Here is a 16,848-nt window from a genome sequence, read left to right on the forward strand (position 1 = left end):
TGATTCTCTGCAGAATCATTCCCTTCTCAGAGAAATGCCATGTTGCCCAAGTAATGCTGCCTGTCTATAATTATATATAATCTCATTACTTCTCACTTTACTAATTAACAAATCTGATCATTTCAGTAATGCCAAGCATTCAAAAATCATAAGTCAGCCCTCCCAAATCATGAGATTTTATTTTTATATATTCCCTCATTTCCTTTACTTTTATTTTTTTGCTTATTTGTTTTTTGATAGGGGTAAAACACAGTGACCCCTCTTCATTAACAGATGTGTTATGTTATATATATATATTAGGGCTGTCAAATGATTAAAAAAATTAATCATGATTAATCACACTGTTAAACAATAATAGAATACCATTTATTTAAATATTTTTGGATGTTTTCTACATTTTCAAATATATTGATTTCAATTACAACACAGAATACAAAGTGCACAGTGCTCACTTTATATTTATTTTTGATTACAAGTATTTGCACTGTAAAAAAACAAATAGTATTTTTCAGTTCACCTAATACAAATACTGTAATGCAATCTCTTTATCATGAAAGTAGAACTTACAAACGTAGAATTATGGACAAAAAAAACGGAATCCAAAAATAAAACAATGTAAAATTTTAGAGCCCGCAATTCCACTCAGTCCTACTTCTTGGTCAGCCAATCACTCAGACAAACAAGTTTGTTTACATTTGCAGGAGATAATGCTACCCGCCTCTTGTTTACAATGTTACCTGAAACAAGTGTTCTGATGGCACTGTTGTAGCCAGCATCGCAAGATATTTACGAGACAGATGTGCTAAAGATTCATATGTCCCTTCATGCTTCAACCACCATTCCAGTGGACATACATCCATGTTGATGACAGGTTCTGCTCGATAACCATACACAGCAGTGCGGACTGCCAAATGGTCATTTTCATTATCTGAGTTATATGCCACCAGCAGAAGGTTGATTTTCTTTTTTGGCTGTTCGGGTTCTGTAGTTTCCACATCGGAGTGTTGCTCTTTTAAGACTTCTGAAAGCATGCTCCACACCTCGTCCCTCTCAGATTTTGGACAGCACTTCAGCTTCTTAAACGTTGGGTTGAGTGCTGTAGCTATCTTTAGAAATCTCACACTGGTACCTTCTTTGCGTTTTGTCAAATCTGCAGTGAAAGTGTCCTTAAAATGAACAACATGTGCTGGGTCATTATCCGAGACTGCTATAACATGAAATATATGGCAGAATGCAGGTAAAACAGCAGGGGACATACAGTCCCCCCCGCAAGGAGTTCAGTAACAAATTTAATTAAAACATTATTCTTTTAACAAGCGTCATCAGCATGGAAGCATGTCCTCTGGAATGGCGGCTGAAGCATGAAGGGGCACATGAATGTTTGCATATCTGGAACATAAATACCTTGCAATGCTGGCTACAAAAGTGCCATGAAAATGCCTGTTCTCGCTTTCTAATGACATTGTAAATAAGAAGAGGGCAGCATTATCTCCTGTAAATGCAAACACATTTTTTTGTCTTAGCGATTGGCTGAACAGGAAGTAGGACTGAGTGGACTTGTGGTCTCTGAAGTTTTACTTTGTTTTGTTTTTGAGTGCAGTTATGTAACAAACAAAGAAATCTACATTGGAAAATTGCACTTTCACAACAAAGAGAGAGTACTATATTACTTGTATGAGGTGAATTGAAAAATACTATTTTTTTTTTATCATTTTTACAGTGCAAATATTTGTAATAAAAATAATATACAATTTGATTTCAATTACAACACAGAATACAATATATATGAAAATGTAGAAAAACATCCAAAATATTTAATAAATTTAATTTGGTATTCTGTTGTTTAATAGTGTGATTAAATCTGCGATTAATCATGATTAATTTTTTTAATCGCAATTAATTTTTTTAGTTAATCGTGTGAGTTAACTGTGATTAATTGACAGCCCTAATATATGGTTTTTTTTTTATTAATTGTCTTCTGGGTCTTGAACTATTAGGACTCATGTTTGCTTTTCTCTGCAACTATGAGGGCTATAAACTTTTTTTAAAATGAAAGGTGAGATTCTTATGTAATCAAATTATTCCAGGACCTGGCGCTTTAAGAAAAAGGCAGAATAACATGAAATGGCAATAAAATATGAAATCATTAGCATTGACAATGGTTTAATTCTCTCACACAAACTTGGTGGTCTCCCCTCTGCTCAGCAACAAATTAATCACAGAGACAGAGCTACAGGAGAGTGAAGTCTCCTACACTGAAGTCTCGTATTAAAAAGGATATGTCTGCACTTTGAGCTGGGGAGGGTGATACCCAGCTTGAGGAGGCATACCCATGCTAGCTCTCATTGAGCTAGTGCACTAAAAATAGCGTAGCCACAGTGGTGTGAGCAATAGGATAGGCTAGCCATGCCTCATACATGCCCTTCCAAGATTCTAGATATATGTGGTATACTATGACTATGCTGTAGGTGTGGCTATGCTCTATTTTTAGCATGCTAGCTCAATGAGAACTAGTATATGTCTCCTTGAGCTGGGCATCACACCCCCAGCTCCAAGTGTAGACATACCCTAAGACTGCATCAGTCTTACAAAATGTGCTACACAATATTTACTGGCTTACTAAAGTATTAGTAAAAATAATTAATAATTATTTTGCTATAGCCCCAACTTTAGAGGTTTGCTGCTCACTATAATCACACCAGGGCTGTCCTGAGGATTTTGAAAAAGCCTTGTGATATATTTTTGGAATACATCTTAACCTTAATGAACCCTTCACAACTCTGCCCCTCGCTACTAATCTGTTCTTGTATTTTATCATGTTTACACCCCTTTTACTCCATCAATACCACCAGCCCTGACTCCTTGTTTGTCCGTTTATCCCACAACCATCTTTGTACTTTCCTCCACAACACTCCTCACATGTGGGCATGACAACATTGGAAACTTCAAAGGGCTGTCGCAGGAGAGCTGTCGCAGGAGAGCTCCTGCAGCAGTGCTTTGAAGTGTGAGTGTGGTCATGCGCGAGCGCTGGGAGAGAGCTCTCCCAGTGCTCCTGGTAATCCACCTCCACGAGGGGATTAGCTCAGAGCGCTGGGAGCACGGCTCCCAGTGATCGGAGCCTGTTTACACTAGCGCTTTAAATCACTCTGACTTGCTGCATTCAGGGGGGTGATTTTATAGAGCGCTATAAAATGTAAGTGCCAAGCCCACATAGAACACACCCTTTAAAATAGGTTGTAAAGTCTCTTTCCTGTGCTCCTTCATATCCCTCCTCACAATGTGTGGCAAATTACCGGTGCTACCATAATACAAATAAAAAATAATTTATGTGAAATGTGTGTTGCGATTGTGAGGTATTGTTCCCACCTAACCATCTCTAGTAAGAGAACTGAAACCCAGCTGCGTGTGTTGGAGATTTTGCATTGTTGCTAACAGTTAGAAAAGTTTAGCAAGGGGCAAATGTCCATATAAACTGGGGGCCTGTCCTTAGGGCCCTGATTCAGCAAAGCACTTACATACGTACTTAAATCTTGTTGATTTTCAGTTAGACTTGAGCACATTCTTCAAGTTAAAGATGTGCTTAAGCGATATGCGGAATTGGAGCCAAGGTTGGAAGGAGTGGATGTATGGCAGGGGCGGTGTGGGCGCATACACACGTGCATGCATTCTGTTGAGTGTTAGGACTTTTAAAATATTAACTACTTAACTGTCACAACCACTCTGTTAGAGAGATGAGTAGAATCCCCATTTTGCAGATGTGAAAACTGAGGCAGAGCAGTTAAAGTCAACATGTTCAAATTTGGGTGTATAAAGTAAAACACCTGAATTTGCATCTCTGGATTTAAGTGCCTTTCTTTAGGCATTCAAATTTGATTATTTTGACCAATATGACTTCACAAAGGCGACAGTGGTAGTTGGGTCAAGATAGGATTACTTCCTTCCTCTGTCCCTTATTTAGTGTGCAATTAGAAATTTCATATCTGGTCTGTGAATGTAATGTCAAGAGCAGATGTAGGTAGTTTTTTTTTTTTAATTAAACGTCCCAGGTATGAGCCAAGCCTCTTCAGAAACTTGCTGCCCTGTGCCATCTCTCTTATTAGCCATAGTACATTATGCTGTGAATTTGTTAGATCTCTTAAACTAAATAGGGATGGCCCTGATTACTACGTGGATGGGAACCTTAGAGCGAAATCAGAGGAACTGCTATGAGTGGTACAGTAGCGGATGCTTTTCTCTTTGAGTCAGTACTAACTCTGATATCCCAGCATGGTGCTGGTGGGATGCTGTGCTGCAGAAGGAGATGTGGATCACTCAGTGAGGGGTGGTCTCACTTCAGAGTGAGTATTTAGCTCAGTGCCCCCAGAACATTTGAAAATACTTCACAAATTAACTGTCAAAAAGGAAATATTTTGTATTAATTATTAATTGTGGTTTGTTTCATATAGTAATGAAGGATCAGCAGAGATGTGCTCAGTTAGTGATCACTGCAACTAGGAAAATGGTCACACTTTCAGATGATACCGACTGAACTGTTTCCTGCATTTATCACATTAATGATGTCAAAAGAGTCCAGACTTGGCTCAGCTCGAACACTAATGAGATCTTACATCCACCAGAGCAAAGCCCAGAATTAATTCTAATAGGATTTTTAAAATATAAGAATCCACTAAATTAAATCCTAGCCAAAACACCAACGGGCCCTCCAAGCTACAGGAACACAACAGCTCTAATCCAACATTAATTGGATATCACATGTATAAGTTGAAACAACAGACTAACATATGTTTCAAAGTAAACCAGTTTACATACAATCAGTTGTAAGATAATGAGAAAAGACCCAGTTTCTCAGTGTCTGGGGGAGGGTGAAAGTTTCAGGTAGGTGGGACAGCACCCCGGAAAGGTCAAGATAGAAGAGTGGGTTATGGGGGATTGAAGGTGGTCAAGAGCTCAGAGAAATACATTTGAGATTGAAGAAGCAAACTGAATAGTTAAAATTGAAGTCAGAGGAGAAGTAGAGATGGAAGTGAGGTCAGAGAAGTAGGGTAGAACAAATCCATGTCCATGGAGCATTCTGAAACTAGGTGAATGAGTGATTTGGATTGAGAGATAGATAGGAAGGCAATGGAGACAATGAAGGATAAAGGTGTTGTGTTTCCACCTTCTGAGGCAAGAATATAGTCTGGCTGCAACATTCTAGACCTCCTAGAAGCTTTATGTATGATTTCAATGCCTTTTGAAGTTCTTTTATAGAAGCATATGATATAGTTGGTAGGCTGCAACAGTGTCATTGTGTTAGATGAATAAATATTGTTACTAATTCAAAAATACATGTATTTACTCCATATACCATAAATGGCATCTTTGCTTCCTCCCAGAGTGCCCTAAATCTGTCTTCTCCAGGATCCTAAGATGTAGCATGTTTCAGGGAGATTTTTTCAAACTTACCACCGTGACTCTCTCCATCACTGTTGAGATATTGGTAATAGTCATGGGGCTGACGGTAGAGGTCTGACTCATAGGATACCACGTCTTCTGAGGGCTGCAGAGAGAAGAGGAAAGATTAGGCCTGAGAGTTTGGACAAAGCTCTTTCACAATTATTTAGATCAGTTAGGCACATGAGGGGAAGGGGGATGCCAAGACACTATCTGTCAAGGACGGGATGGGCAGAGGAGGGTCTTCAAAAGTTCTTATTTTACTAGCAGGGAATGAGGAAAAAAAAGAAACCAACAAGTGGCCTGCAAAAAAGGAAGTTCACCTCCTGGGAGCCAATGGGAAATGAGTTTGCTACTATCTATACAGTAGACAAGGAGATCCCAAGGAGATAGTCCTTTGGCTAGCAGTTGGAAAGAAAAATAATTCAAGGACTTGTGTAATGCTGTAGGAAAGGTGTGCTCTTGGAAATCAAGCACAGGTGCATGCCTCCTCCTTAGTACTGGCTGATACCCACTCTCCTCCCTCCTCCCCATCACCAGCGCAGGCAGACCCCTGCCTTAAATGCTGGCTCTGGGTGCTTGTGGGTGGTCTGTGTGAATGGTGCTGAGGTTTGTGACTGCTAGTAGGTGGATACAAGTGGGTGGTCATGCTGGGACTACAAGATTGAAACACTTCATTTCTGATCACTTGTCCAGGACTAGTGTTCAGAAAAGTTCACGGATGCGGTAAGCATTTGTATTGTTCTCCCTGAAGTCTTGCAGTCCCCTGGAAAATCCCAAACACTGGACACTACATGTATATCATGTAATGTTTTAAGGTATTTTTAAATAAATTTGGTGGTGTTTGATATTAGTTATGCATAACTCAGTGTTTCACCAGACTAAAAAAAAAGTTAATTTTTCTCTCTTTGGTGGTTCCCATTCCCAGCACTATCTAGTAGATCCCTGGGGTCTAGACTGCTGCTGACATCACAAGCAGTTCCCATTTCCAATCTCAAGAAAAACAACATAGCAGTAGTATTCAGTGGACTTTGTTAAACTTTTGTCCAAATAACTTTGTCATATTACTTTCTTTCTGCAGAAACAGGAAATTCTTACAATGTCAAGTACAATGAATAGCCTCTCAGACTTTGCTGCGAGAGGAAATTACAGTTTGGAGAGAAATATAAACATTTCTATATTTTTTTCTTATCCTGAGATGTTTTGCTTAATTAACATTCAAGAGCCACGCAAATATTGAAAATAATTTAATAAATTAGATGACACTCATTTTTAAAACATCATTCCAATTAATATCTTGCCTCTACATTCTGACCTCTCCCCCAGCCTGAGATATTTGGGCTACACTTCTCTTTGTGAAAATGCCACAGGGCTTTTCAGCCTTGTCCACATCCCTTCTGCTAGATTCTCTGCCTTTAACAGTGCAGACTGGCTGCTCAGTGATCCCACTTTTCTATTGCAATCCTAGTTTTTAAATCAAAATTTGGAGCTGCAGTGATCAAAATCCTTCCCCCTCTCTCTGTCCTCTCTCCCTTAGGTGACTGAAATTTTAGGGGTTTTGGTCCCCAAATGGGAAGCCCTGCCATGCTCCTTCCCTTGTTTGTTTTCTCCTCCCTCGTCATGGCAGAGGAATGCAAACAGCACAAGGAGGCCTTGTCAGGATCTACAAAGGAGGATGTCTGCCATAATTCCTTCCAGCCTGTGCTCCCCTTGCTGTGACCAGGGGAAGGAGCTTAGCATCTAGACTTGACTTGGTAGGGCTTATGCATCCCTCCCCAAACAGCCAAGTCTTTTCAGAACGGACTGTCTTCGCTGACTGTACACTCTTCAGAATTAAATTAAAAAATCTCCCCAAACTCACCTACCCTCAATCCAATTCAATCCAAGGGGAAAGTTCGAGGGTCACAGCCCAGGTTTTTAAGTAGGTAATTGAGTCACTTGGGAAAGAATCTAGTATCTTTTCTGACTCTCCTTATTGCCAAAAAGAAGCTCTGGAGTCCTTGGGCTGCCCCTCTAAGCTTCCTCCTCTTTACTTGTGTATTTGTCGATGTGTACTGTGGCTTAGAAGCTCCCTCCCACCCAAGATGACTAAGATCCAAAAGTGAAGCAACTGCTCAAAGGACTGATGACCACCACCACCTCAAAAAAAAAAAATAAAAAAAGGTAAAAGAACAGGAAAAAGTCAGAAAGTATTCCAGACCCTCATCTCCTGTCATTAGATTTAGCTCCTCGCCTGAAGAAAAGGGTACTCTTAGCTTTGGATTATGATAAAACCAAGCTAGAGAAGCAGGAGAGGTTCTCTCTTCCACCTTCCCCCCCCCCCCCCCAGATTTGTTTGAAAACATGGGGAGTACCTGGGGAAAACAAGGTGATGGCTGCCATTAAGAGTCTGTCAGAACAAGAAGATGAGCAGGTTAGCACATGGGAGAAGTATTTCCCATTGAAAACTAAAACAGAATTTGCCTTTCCTCATTGATTTACTCCTTCCAAGATGGCAGTAGGGAGGAGTGTGAAACTCACAACCAAGGGGAAAAGGTGAGATGGCAGACCACTGAAATGTTACAGGGGTCCTAGAACCCAAAGTCTTTTTTTCTCCAAGATCAATGCAGCAGTGGCACTTCTGGAAAAGGACGTGGCAATTCCTATAGAGGGCGATTTCTTCCCAAAGGATAAAGAGGATAGAAAGATAGAAGTGAACCTTGGAAGGGACTTCAAAGCTTCTTCAGTGTCCTTCAAAGCCTCACTGGCACCATGTACTTTGTTAGCACCACCTGTTAGAATGTTCTAATGAGATGCCTTAAAAAGCCACAACTGAATAAAAAACAATGCTAAAGAGACAGACAGATTGCTGCCATGGCCTTAGAGAATCCATAGAACTAACTTGTTGGCCAGTGGATAATTTATTCAAAGCAAATCTTCTATGCCTCAAAATTCTCAGGCACGACTGTTCAGGGAAAGCTTGATAAAGTGGTAGCTAACAACCAGGAAAAGCAAAAGTCAAGAAGGACAGTAGGCTCTTATACAGGACAGAAGCTGTACCTGTAGTCACTTGTACCCACAAACAGAGGTACCAGAAAAGGGACTCCTCTTATTTGACGGGTAAGACCTAGTCCCAAAACACTGAAGGGAAGCCCAGATCACAATGAGTCTAACCCTTCCTTCCAGATCAGTATGACTGCAACGGAACCTGCCTCCATCCAGAAATAGGCCTACAGGGCAGTATATACCACTTCTCAGATTTCAGATCTGTGGGTACAGGACAGAGGACAGCATGGATACTCTTTGGTCCTCCTGGTTTCTCCTCCACACCCTTTCTTCATGCCCTCTCCAACTACAAGTGATCAGAAACATCAAGTAATCCTGATTTCTCATACCTCCAACAGCTTAATGATGGTAACAATCCCTCAAGAGAAAAGGTGCTGAGTGTTGTACTCTATTTTCTTCATAGTGGGGAAAAAAACAGGAGTCTGGTCTGTATTAAAGCTCAAGAGGCTGATAATGTTCTGAACTGATGTTCTAGCTTCCACTGTCTCTACAAGTTAACTCACTGTATTTTGTTTCCATATACATGCAGCCTGGATTCAGTCATGTCAGTAAGAATTTCTGAAATCTCTCCTCTTAGAAGACATGAGCCTTAGTGCTGCTTCTTAGTCACTTGTAACCATCACTGACTCTCCCCCCACTCATAAATCATAAGAAATAATTCTTACTTTTTTTGACAGAAACTTCAACACACAAAAGAAAAAGAATTGTACATGCAAAGTGCAGTTAAAACATTAGCCTTTGTAATACAGATCATTTCAGGAAAACATCTGTGTGTTTCCTTTCACCCCAACTACCTGAGTCTGAAAGCATTCCAGTCCTCCACAGCTAGATGGATCAAGTGCTGTATCATTGAAACATATTCAGCCACACATAAACAAGTTCCAGAACGGGTCATTCAACACATTCCACAGCAGCATCCTGTACAGAAAGGGCCTCAGCCACCACAGAGGAAATCTGTAAAGCTGCCACCTGTCATCCGTAAAAAGTTTTATAAAGTATAACCAACTTCACATTCATATCTCTGAAGAAGCATCCCTTGGCAGGAAGGCCAAGCAGTGGTCCCAAAATAGATAAATACTACCAGTTTTAGATAAGGGAGAGAACTTTCTTCTTTCCTACTTGCTTCTCCTTCCCTAATATTTGTTCCTTACTACTAGTGATTCCCCAAATTTGGGAGTGAGGTGGGAACACAGAGAAAATGTGTTACCTGGTGACTTCTGTTCTGAGACTGCCCTCTTCCCCAAGGCCTCCCTCACAAGAGAACTCCAGAGTCACATGAAGTCTGTGCTGCAATCAGTATCAGAAAGGCACAGAGCAAATGTCTGATGGGAGAAGAGGTCAGTTCCAGAAAGAAAATCATCAAGTAGCAAATTTTCCATATTCCCCCATTTCAGTATAATTTTTAGCAGCCAGTAGTCTCTCAAACTCCTAGAGGTAAAAAAAAATTAACGATTTCTCCTATTTGAAAGCTAGTATTATAAATTCAGCACAATTATTAAGCCAGTCAGCATTGGTTCTAGCTGCACAGAGTTTTGAGATACAGCCAATTGAAATCCAATTCAGAAATGAAGTGGGAATAAACAGGCAAGAGAGTAATCGGAATAATATGATTTTAAAGTCTAAAAAGTTTAAAAAACCACCAGGACTAGAAAAATTTGGGTAATTAAAAATTAGACACCTCACTAAACGTGACATGATTATCACTCAGAAATCTAATTGTCTCCAGTGGGAGCTGTGGGTGCTCAGCGCCTCTAAAAATCAGGCTTCTTTTGTATAGGTTTATTTATTTATGAATTTAGATGCCTTGATTTTAGACATCCTATTTTGAAAATTTTGGCCTTAGATTCTCTGCCTTGTGGTTTATTGGCCTTCCTGGTCACTGACCCCTTGGACAAAGAAAAAATATCATATTAATTCTTGCATCCCATGCCAGTCTGCTCCTCACAAGGACCTTAAAATGGAACTTCCTATCACCAAAGTATCTAAATAGATTCTCTCAGCTGTATGGATGGGATGACTAATATGTGAAGATCGATAATAAATTGATGCCAATTTCTGTTTTCTCTCTCCTTTTCCTTGATGAACTCTGTCATAGTAAGACTGAATGTTTTATCTATCCTTCATAGAATTCATCTCAAAGATCCCTCCTTAAATCACCGTTTAGTTTCTACTTTAGGTTTCATTAAATTTATATTTTTGTCTATCATCAGGAAGAGAGATGAGCTTTCTCTGAGCCTCCTTCTCCCATTGACACCAGCATGTGCTCCTATGGTCTCTTGGCCTCCCCACTACCACACACTTTGGGCTAGCCTGCCTTCTTCTGGAACCCCCCAACCAGGCACACATTTACCAGGTAGTTTAAGCCATTACTACTTCTATGATGCACATTGATCTGAACGTTTTTTCCAGACAGGAAACAAAAGGGCAGCACATGTTACTTTCTAGAGATTTTAACTCATGTGTATTATGAGAATTCCATGCTCTTTGAGGAAGGTGACAGGAAGGTTTGCTAGGAACTGATTGTGCTTTGAAGCTGGTCTCCTTTCCTACATGCCCTGAGCTTCAGTAGGTCATCCAAGACTATCTTCCAACCTCAAGCAAGTGTTCAGCAAACACATAAATCAAATATGTCATTGACATTAAAGGGAGAATTGCCCCACCTTACCCCTTGGCTTGGCAAATCTAGATAAAATTACTGCAGCAAGAAAAGAGCTACAAAGCTATTTGGACAGTGTAAATGAGAAGTTAAGAAGAGCTGCAAGTGGTCCAACTGAATTCCAAATAATAAATTCTCTATCTAAGTTTTTGTCATATGGTTCAATCAGCTTGTACATTTACTGAATTCTGTTTGGGTTTTTGTTTTGGTTTTTTTTTCTCCTTGGTGTGTGATTCAAAAATACCCAACACAACTCCCCATGATGTGCAGCTGAGACTGGTTTTATGGACAAACTCAACCTTATTTCCTTGGAAAAATTTACAAAACTCTTTTTTAGAAAGGGGAAAATCATGTTAACCTCTTCACTCCATAGACTCAGTGGCCCACGCAGGAAATGCAGGTGTGCTAGACATGCTGTATATGGAGGGTTTCTTTCCCCTCTCTCACACACAAAATTTCACATCAAAACTGTTGGTTCTACAGGCAGCTCCTTAGAGATTCTCAGGCATCTCAGGGCACCACGAGACAGAGGTTTACAATTGTAGACCTTTCTGCCTTGGTGTGAAAGTGGTTAGATCCAGAACTGTACTAGAGAGAACATTTGTCCTAGTTTATAGGATTCTTCCCACTGTGTCTTCCACATTAATTGTTTAACCTCCAAAGAAAGAAACTGTGACTTTTAACCATATTCAGCCATCACTTTCCAAACCAAGCCTAATGGTTCTCTAGCCGAATCAGGAGGAAGGCAGTTACAGACACACCCTAAACTGAAAGGGGAGGGACAGAAGAGGGAAGTGTCACTTCACAGAAACGCTGACTCTATAAACAGCTAATGTCTGTCCCCTAAGGAGTCCCAGTGGGCCAGCCACTTACAGTGAAACTGTGTGTGCTCAAATTGCTGGTACGCAAAGCACCTAAACTCAAAACAAAATTTAAAAATTGTGGAAAATACAAAGTAATCTATTTTTGAATATTTTAATCACATAAATCAGAAAAAAATATTTGTTCTGTCAGATGCTTCAATAAGATGTGATTCTATTTCCACTACAAATAGTCTCTCCTCTGAACAGAGTGTAGCTAGAACTCCAATCTGAATGGATTAACAAAGGTTATAATAATGGGTAGATGGTGCTGGATTTTCACTCACTTCACACTCTGGAATTTGAGAGTGGAAGAGAGGCTCCTGAGAAAGAGGGTTATAGGTGAATGAGACCGTTAGAGCAGTTAGGAAACCCCTTCTCTTTATTTTTCCTCAGACTCCAGGGGAAGATTCGGTCAGTTTTTATAGTAATGCTTGTTGGAGAATTCAAAATTGTGGCATGACCTCAAAACAAGCCCAGAGTCATTTATGGAGAACAGTGGAAATCTCGATACTCATTCAATTCACTCAAATCCTTTTCAAATTATGATCCTGACAGATTCACAGACAGACTGACTGGACTGATGTAGGCAACATGGGACACTAATAATTTTGCATGTTCCTTCCACCCAGGGGGTAACTATTGGATTCCATGATCTCCATGATCTGAGAAATATTGCAATAGTGTGTGAAGGGAGAGATCCTGCTACGGTCACACTTATTTTGCTAGCAACATTGATGGCAACAACTGAAAGCAATTGAGAGATATATTTATGGAGGCTAGGTAGCGCGATGGGAGATGGCAAAGAGAAAACCTGGTAAAAATTTTGCCAAAGTGTCCTTGGGGCTGTACTGTCTCCTAACTGAGTACACATGACCTGTAAGTAAAGCATGTGCCAAATAAAATCCCCTCATTTGACTTCTCTGGAACTTATATAGAGTTAACAAGTGTACTCAGGGCCATCACCCACCCATTCTACTTCAGAGACTCCCCATTACAAAGCTGGTGTTTTTGAACTGCAGGCTGGTGAAACAACTTTCCTAATAAACCGAGGCTTAGCTACGTAGTTACGAAGATATGGATTCCATGGTCCTTGTCTGAGAAATGTTGCAATAGTGTATGAAGAGAGAGATCCTGCTGCAGTCACACACATTTTGCTATCATCATGGATGCCAGCAACTGAAAGCAATTAAAAGGAGTATCTTTTTGGAAGATGGGTAGGGCGATGGGAGATGGCAAAGAGAAAACCTGGTACAAATTTTGCCAAAGTCTCCCTGGGACTGTACTGTCTCCTAACTGAGTACACATGGCCTGTAAGTAAAGCATGTGCCCAATAAAATCCCCTCATTTGACTCCTCTGGAATTTATACAGAGTTAACAAGTGTACCCAGGGCCATCACCCACCCATTCTACTTCAGAAACTCCCCATTACAAAGCTGGTGTGTCTGAACAGCAGGCTGGTGAAACAACTTTCTTAATAAACAATAATCCCCAAGTTAATTACTTTAAAGTAAGAGTTAACAGTGTAGCAAAGCTTCAAAGGCAGAAAAATCCAATGATCACTTATAAAAAGGAAAGTTTGTGTCTCTGGAAAAAAATATAGAGATTTAGTTAAGGTTTTATCTTGAACTTTCCAGCTGACTTTTTATATTCCAAAAAAGGAAAATTTTCAACCCTATTATACACAGATGGGTGGAGTGAAGTAGGGGAGATTTAGGATTATTTCAAAGACACAAATTTCACTCATATTTAAGATAAAAATCTCAAAATCTATAGAAACTGAATCCAGAGACTAGAATCTTGTCCCTTGCAAATAGCAAGCAGCCGTGGAGTTTCCAAAATATAAAACCAGCACTTGGTTGCTTTTATCTCACAGACTGGCAGATATTTTAAATACATAAAATTATGTTTAAGTATACAGATTATAAATAATTACAACCTCAAACAAAACCCAGCTTTTATACCACAAAGCCAACTTTGGAGAAAAGTTTTACTGATGTGTTATGTCTATAAAATATAAAAATACTCAGAAACTATACAAGTTCAGAGAGCAAACATTAACTTCCCATTCATTAGAAAACTTGTCACTAGCTTTATACATTGACCTGAGCCCAACTTTCAGGCATTACAAACACAGACAAAAAGAGAGGCATTCTCAGATAGTAAATCCTAATTTGCTTTGTCTTTTGTTGCTGAACCCAATGAGCCATATTTGGAATTAACCCCATATACTCACAGGGGAAATGAGGGGAAATCCTTCCATTTTGCAAGCTTGCAACATTCAGCCAACTTCTTAGTGAATTTTCTAATTTCAGTTTTCAAACATCCAGAATAACTGACTTTAAAAATTGCATCAAAAAACCAAAAAAACACAACACAACAAAAGTGAGATCTTTGGACTCCTTGAAGTCCCCTTGTTGTGATGGATCTCAGGATAGGAGACGGGCCCTAATTAACTTTCATACTTTTCTGTAATAGGTTCTGAGGTGAGAACCTTCCCTAGACTTATCTGAAGTTCCTGATTTTATCAAATGTCTGTAGAAGGGAGATAGTCCCTGGGCTGTATCAGCTCAGTGTGACATCACATCAGCCTCAAACCCAGTTTGCATAAATCTCATTTCAAGGAGTTGTAGTGCTGAAACAGGAAGTCTGTCACCAGCCAGATCTGCCATAGGCAGGTGCTTACTATATAACCAACCGCGCAGGCCCCACCAGTAAACAAGCATACTGGTGCAGTGTTTTTTATTGACGGTGAGAGAACAGAATGCTTCATATAAGTAGAGTTTGAAGCACAGTGATGTTACAGCTCTCCGGTTTAATGCAGTGACACAGATCTGAGTTAGTGACTCTGCTTATGATGGTAATACAGTGACATGAGCCTGCATTAATGGTAGCCCTGTGTTGGAGTGATGCAGCAACATATCTCAGTGTCCATGATACCTCTTTCTGGGAGCAATGCATGCTCAAAGATATGGTCTTAAGTTGTTCAAAAGGCTGAAGAGAACTCCATAGACACTGCTTAATAACCACTTCTGATATGGAGCTAAGTGATTAATTGAAAGTGGTTAAGACCCTTCATATGTGTCCTTGAGGTCTCTGAACTTATTGGATTGTAGAAAGGGAAAGCATTTAGTGGGGAGTGGAAAAGTGTCCCTTTTTGGGTAGATCTACATTGCAAAAAAAGACTTGTGGCAGCAAGTCTCAGAGCCCAGGTCAACTCACTCATGCTACAGGGCTAAAAATAGTAGCGTAGATGTCCAGACTGAGGCTACAGCCCAGGCTCTGAAACTCAGTGAGGAGGGTGTACCTGTCCCTTTGTGTAAAGAATCTGAAGATTCAGATCCTAACATTTTCCTGAGCAGACTCTGCACCAGCCCTTCTTCCCATACATCATCCTCCCTCTCTCTGTCCTGCTGTTTTACTTAAATGTGGCTGCACTGAAAATATGTGCCCTATCATTGTGCCTGGTGCTGGCAGGAAAATGAGGAGGCATGGAGAAGGGTGTGAGGGTTGAAGCCTTGCAGCCTGTGTAGAGCTGACATTCTTTCTAGCTCTGCAAAATGCCTCCTCATCTTGCAATTAGTTGTTCTTATTTTGGAAAAATGAATTGTGGTCATTTGGATTGTTCCCCTTCATTCTATGCCCTGTGCCACAGGTTCTGCTTTTGGCAGGAGTATGCTCACCGCTCACCTGGGACTATGTGTGAAGGGGAATTTCAGCTAAAGTGCAAACTTCCTCCCTCTTACACTGGTAAAACCAAAGGCCGGTCACAAGTTCCTCTCTTTCCCAGCCCTGAAGAACCCAACAAACAAACCATATTAGCAATGGGTTGGGGCTGGGACATGATGGGAGGTTAACTCTTGATGTTCTAGATTGAATTTCTTCCATACTGACTGGTACCTAAGCATCACATTCCTGTTTTGCTGGCACCAGAAAATCTTGTTGTTTACTTTGAGGAAAACAAGCTGCTAAATAGTTCACATCAAAGACCACCTTCATCTCTGATAGGTAGCAAGCTTAGTGGGTAAAGGGAATGCAGCAGTTGGGTAGCCCTTGATGTTCATAAGAATAAAAGGAAAACTACAGAAATATAGATTAGATGTAACTACTCTAAAAGAGATACAAAATTAGCTAAAATCAAATGTAGAATCCTCATTAATGGTTCTTTGTCAAGTAGGATCCTACAGAGAGCCATTCTGGGTCCAATCCTATTTATATTTTCATTCTTGACTTGTAGATTGTAGAGGGGCGTTCACTAATCAAATTTATTGATGATGCATGTCTGTGAAGGGATCAAAAGTACTTGAAAGACTAGGGTTAAAATAAAGCACATTGGTGATCATAAATTGTAAAAATGATCAGAAATCAATAAAATAAAATTAATTAAAAACAAATGTGAAGGAACAGTGAAATACATAAATCTTGAATATGGATAACAGGTGGCCTTCTACTAATGACTACATTCAATTGTAGTCAGTATATTGGAAGATACTTTGGGGCAGTCATTTAAGACAGGAAATTACCTAATAAGGATGGATGTGTTGCACAAACTTCACTGTACTCAGAGGAATGGTGGAAAGAGGATAGGTGCCAATTATTGTACTTTGTCAATTAGAACAGAATAAGAAGTCATAAAACTTGAGCTACAGAAGGAAGAATGCTGTAACTCTAAGAACAGTCCAGCAATGGAACAAGCTACCAGGGAAGGTGGTAGAATCACCCTCAGTTGAAATGTTCAAGGCTAAGACAAAACACTCATTTAGAGTACTAAATTTTGGTTAGGGAAAATAACAAACCTGTTGTGATTCAGCCTAGATGACTATCTAATCTGTGTTTTTATACCAGATCTATCAC

The 16,848-nt window shown here is 40.0% G+C and overlaps 1 protein-coding gene across 1 annotated transcript in view; it reads right to left on the reverse strand.

Annotated features, from left to right (window-relative positions):
- SPI1 (Spi-1 proto-oncogene) overlaps positions 1–14,582 on the reverse strand; it is a 29,323-nt gene extending 14,741 nt beyond the window's left edge. Inside the window, exons 1-2 of the mRNA XM_073348311.1 lie at positions 14,231–14,582; positions 5,446–5,539 (exon numbers count right to left, since the gene is read on the reverse strand). Of these exons, the coding sequence (XP_073204412.1) occupies positions 5,446–5,539; positions 14,231–14,275 (139 nt within the window). The 5' untranslated portion in view covers positions 14,276–14,582. The remainder of the gene's footprint in view (positions 1–5,445; positions 5,540–14,230) is intronic.
- Positions 14,583–16,848: the final 2,266 nt, after the last annotated feature.

The sequence above is a fragment of the Lepidochelys kempii genome, chromosome 6 (assembly GCF_965140265.1).
Source record: "Lepidochelys kempii isolate rLepKem1 chromosome 6, rLepKem1.hap2, whole genome shotgun sequence".
NCBI lineage: Eukaryota > Metazoa > Chordata > Testudines > Cheloniidae > Lepidochelys > Lepidochelys kempii.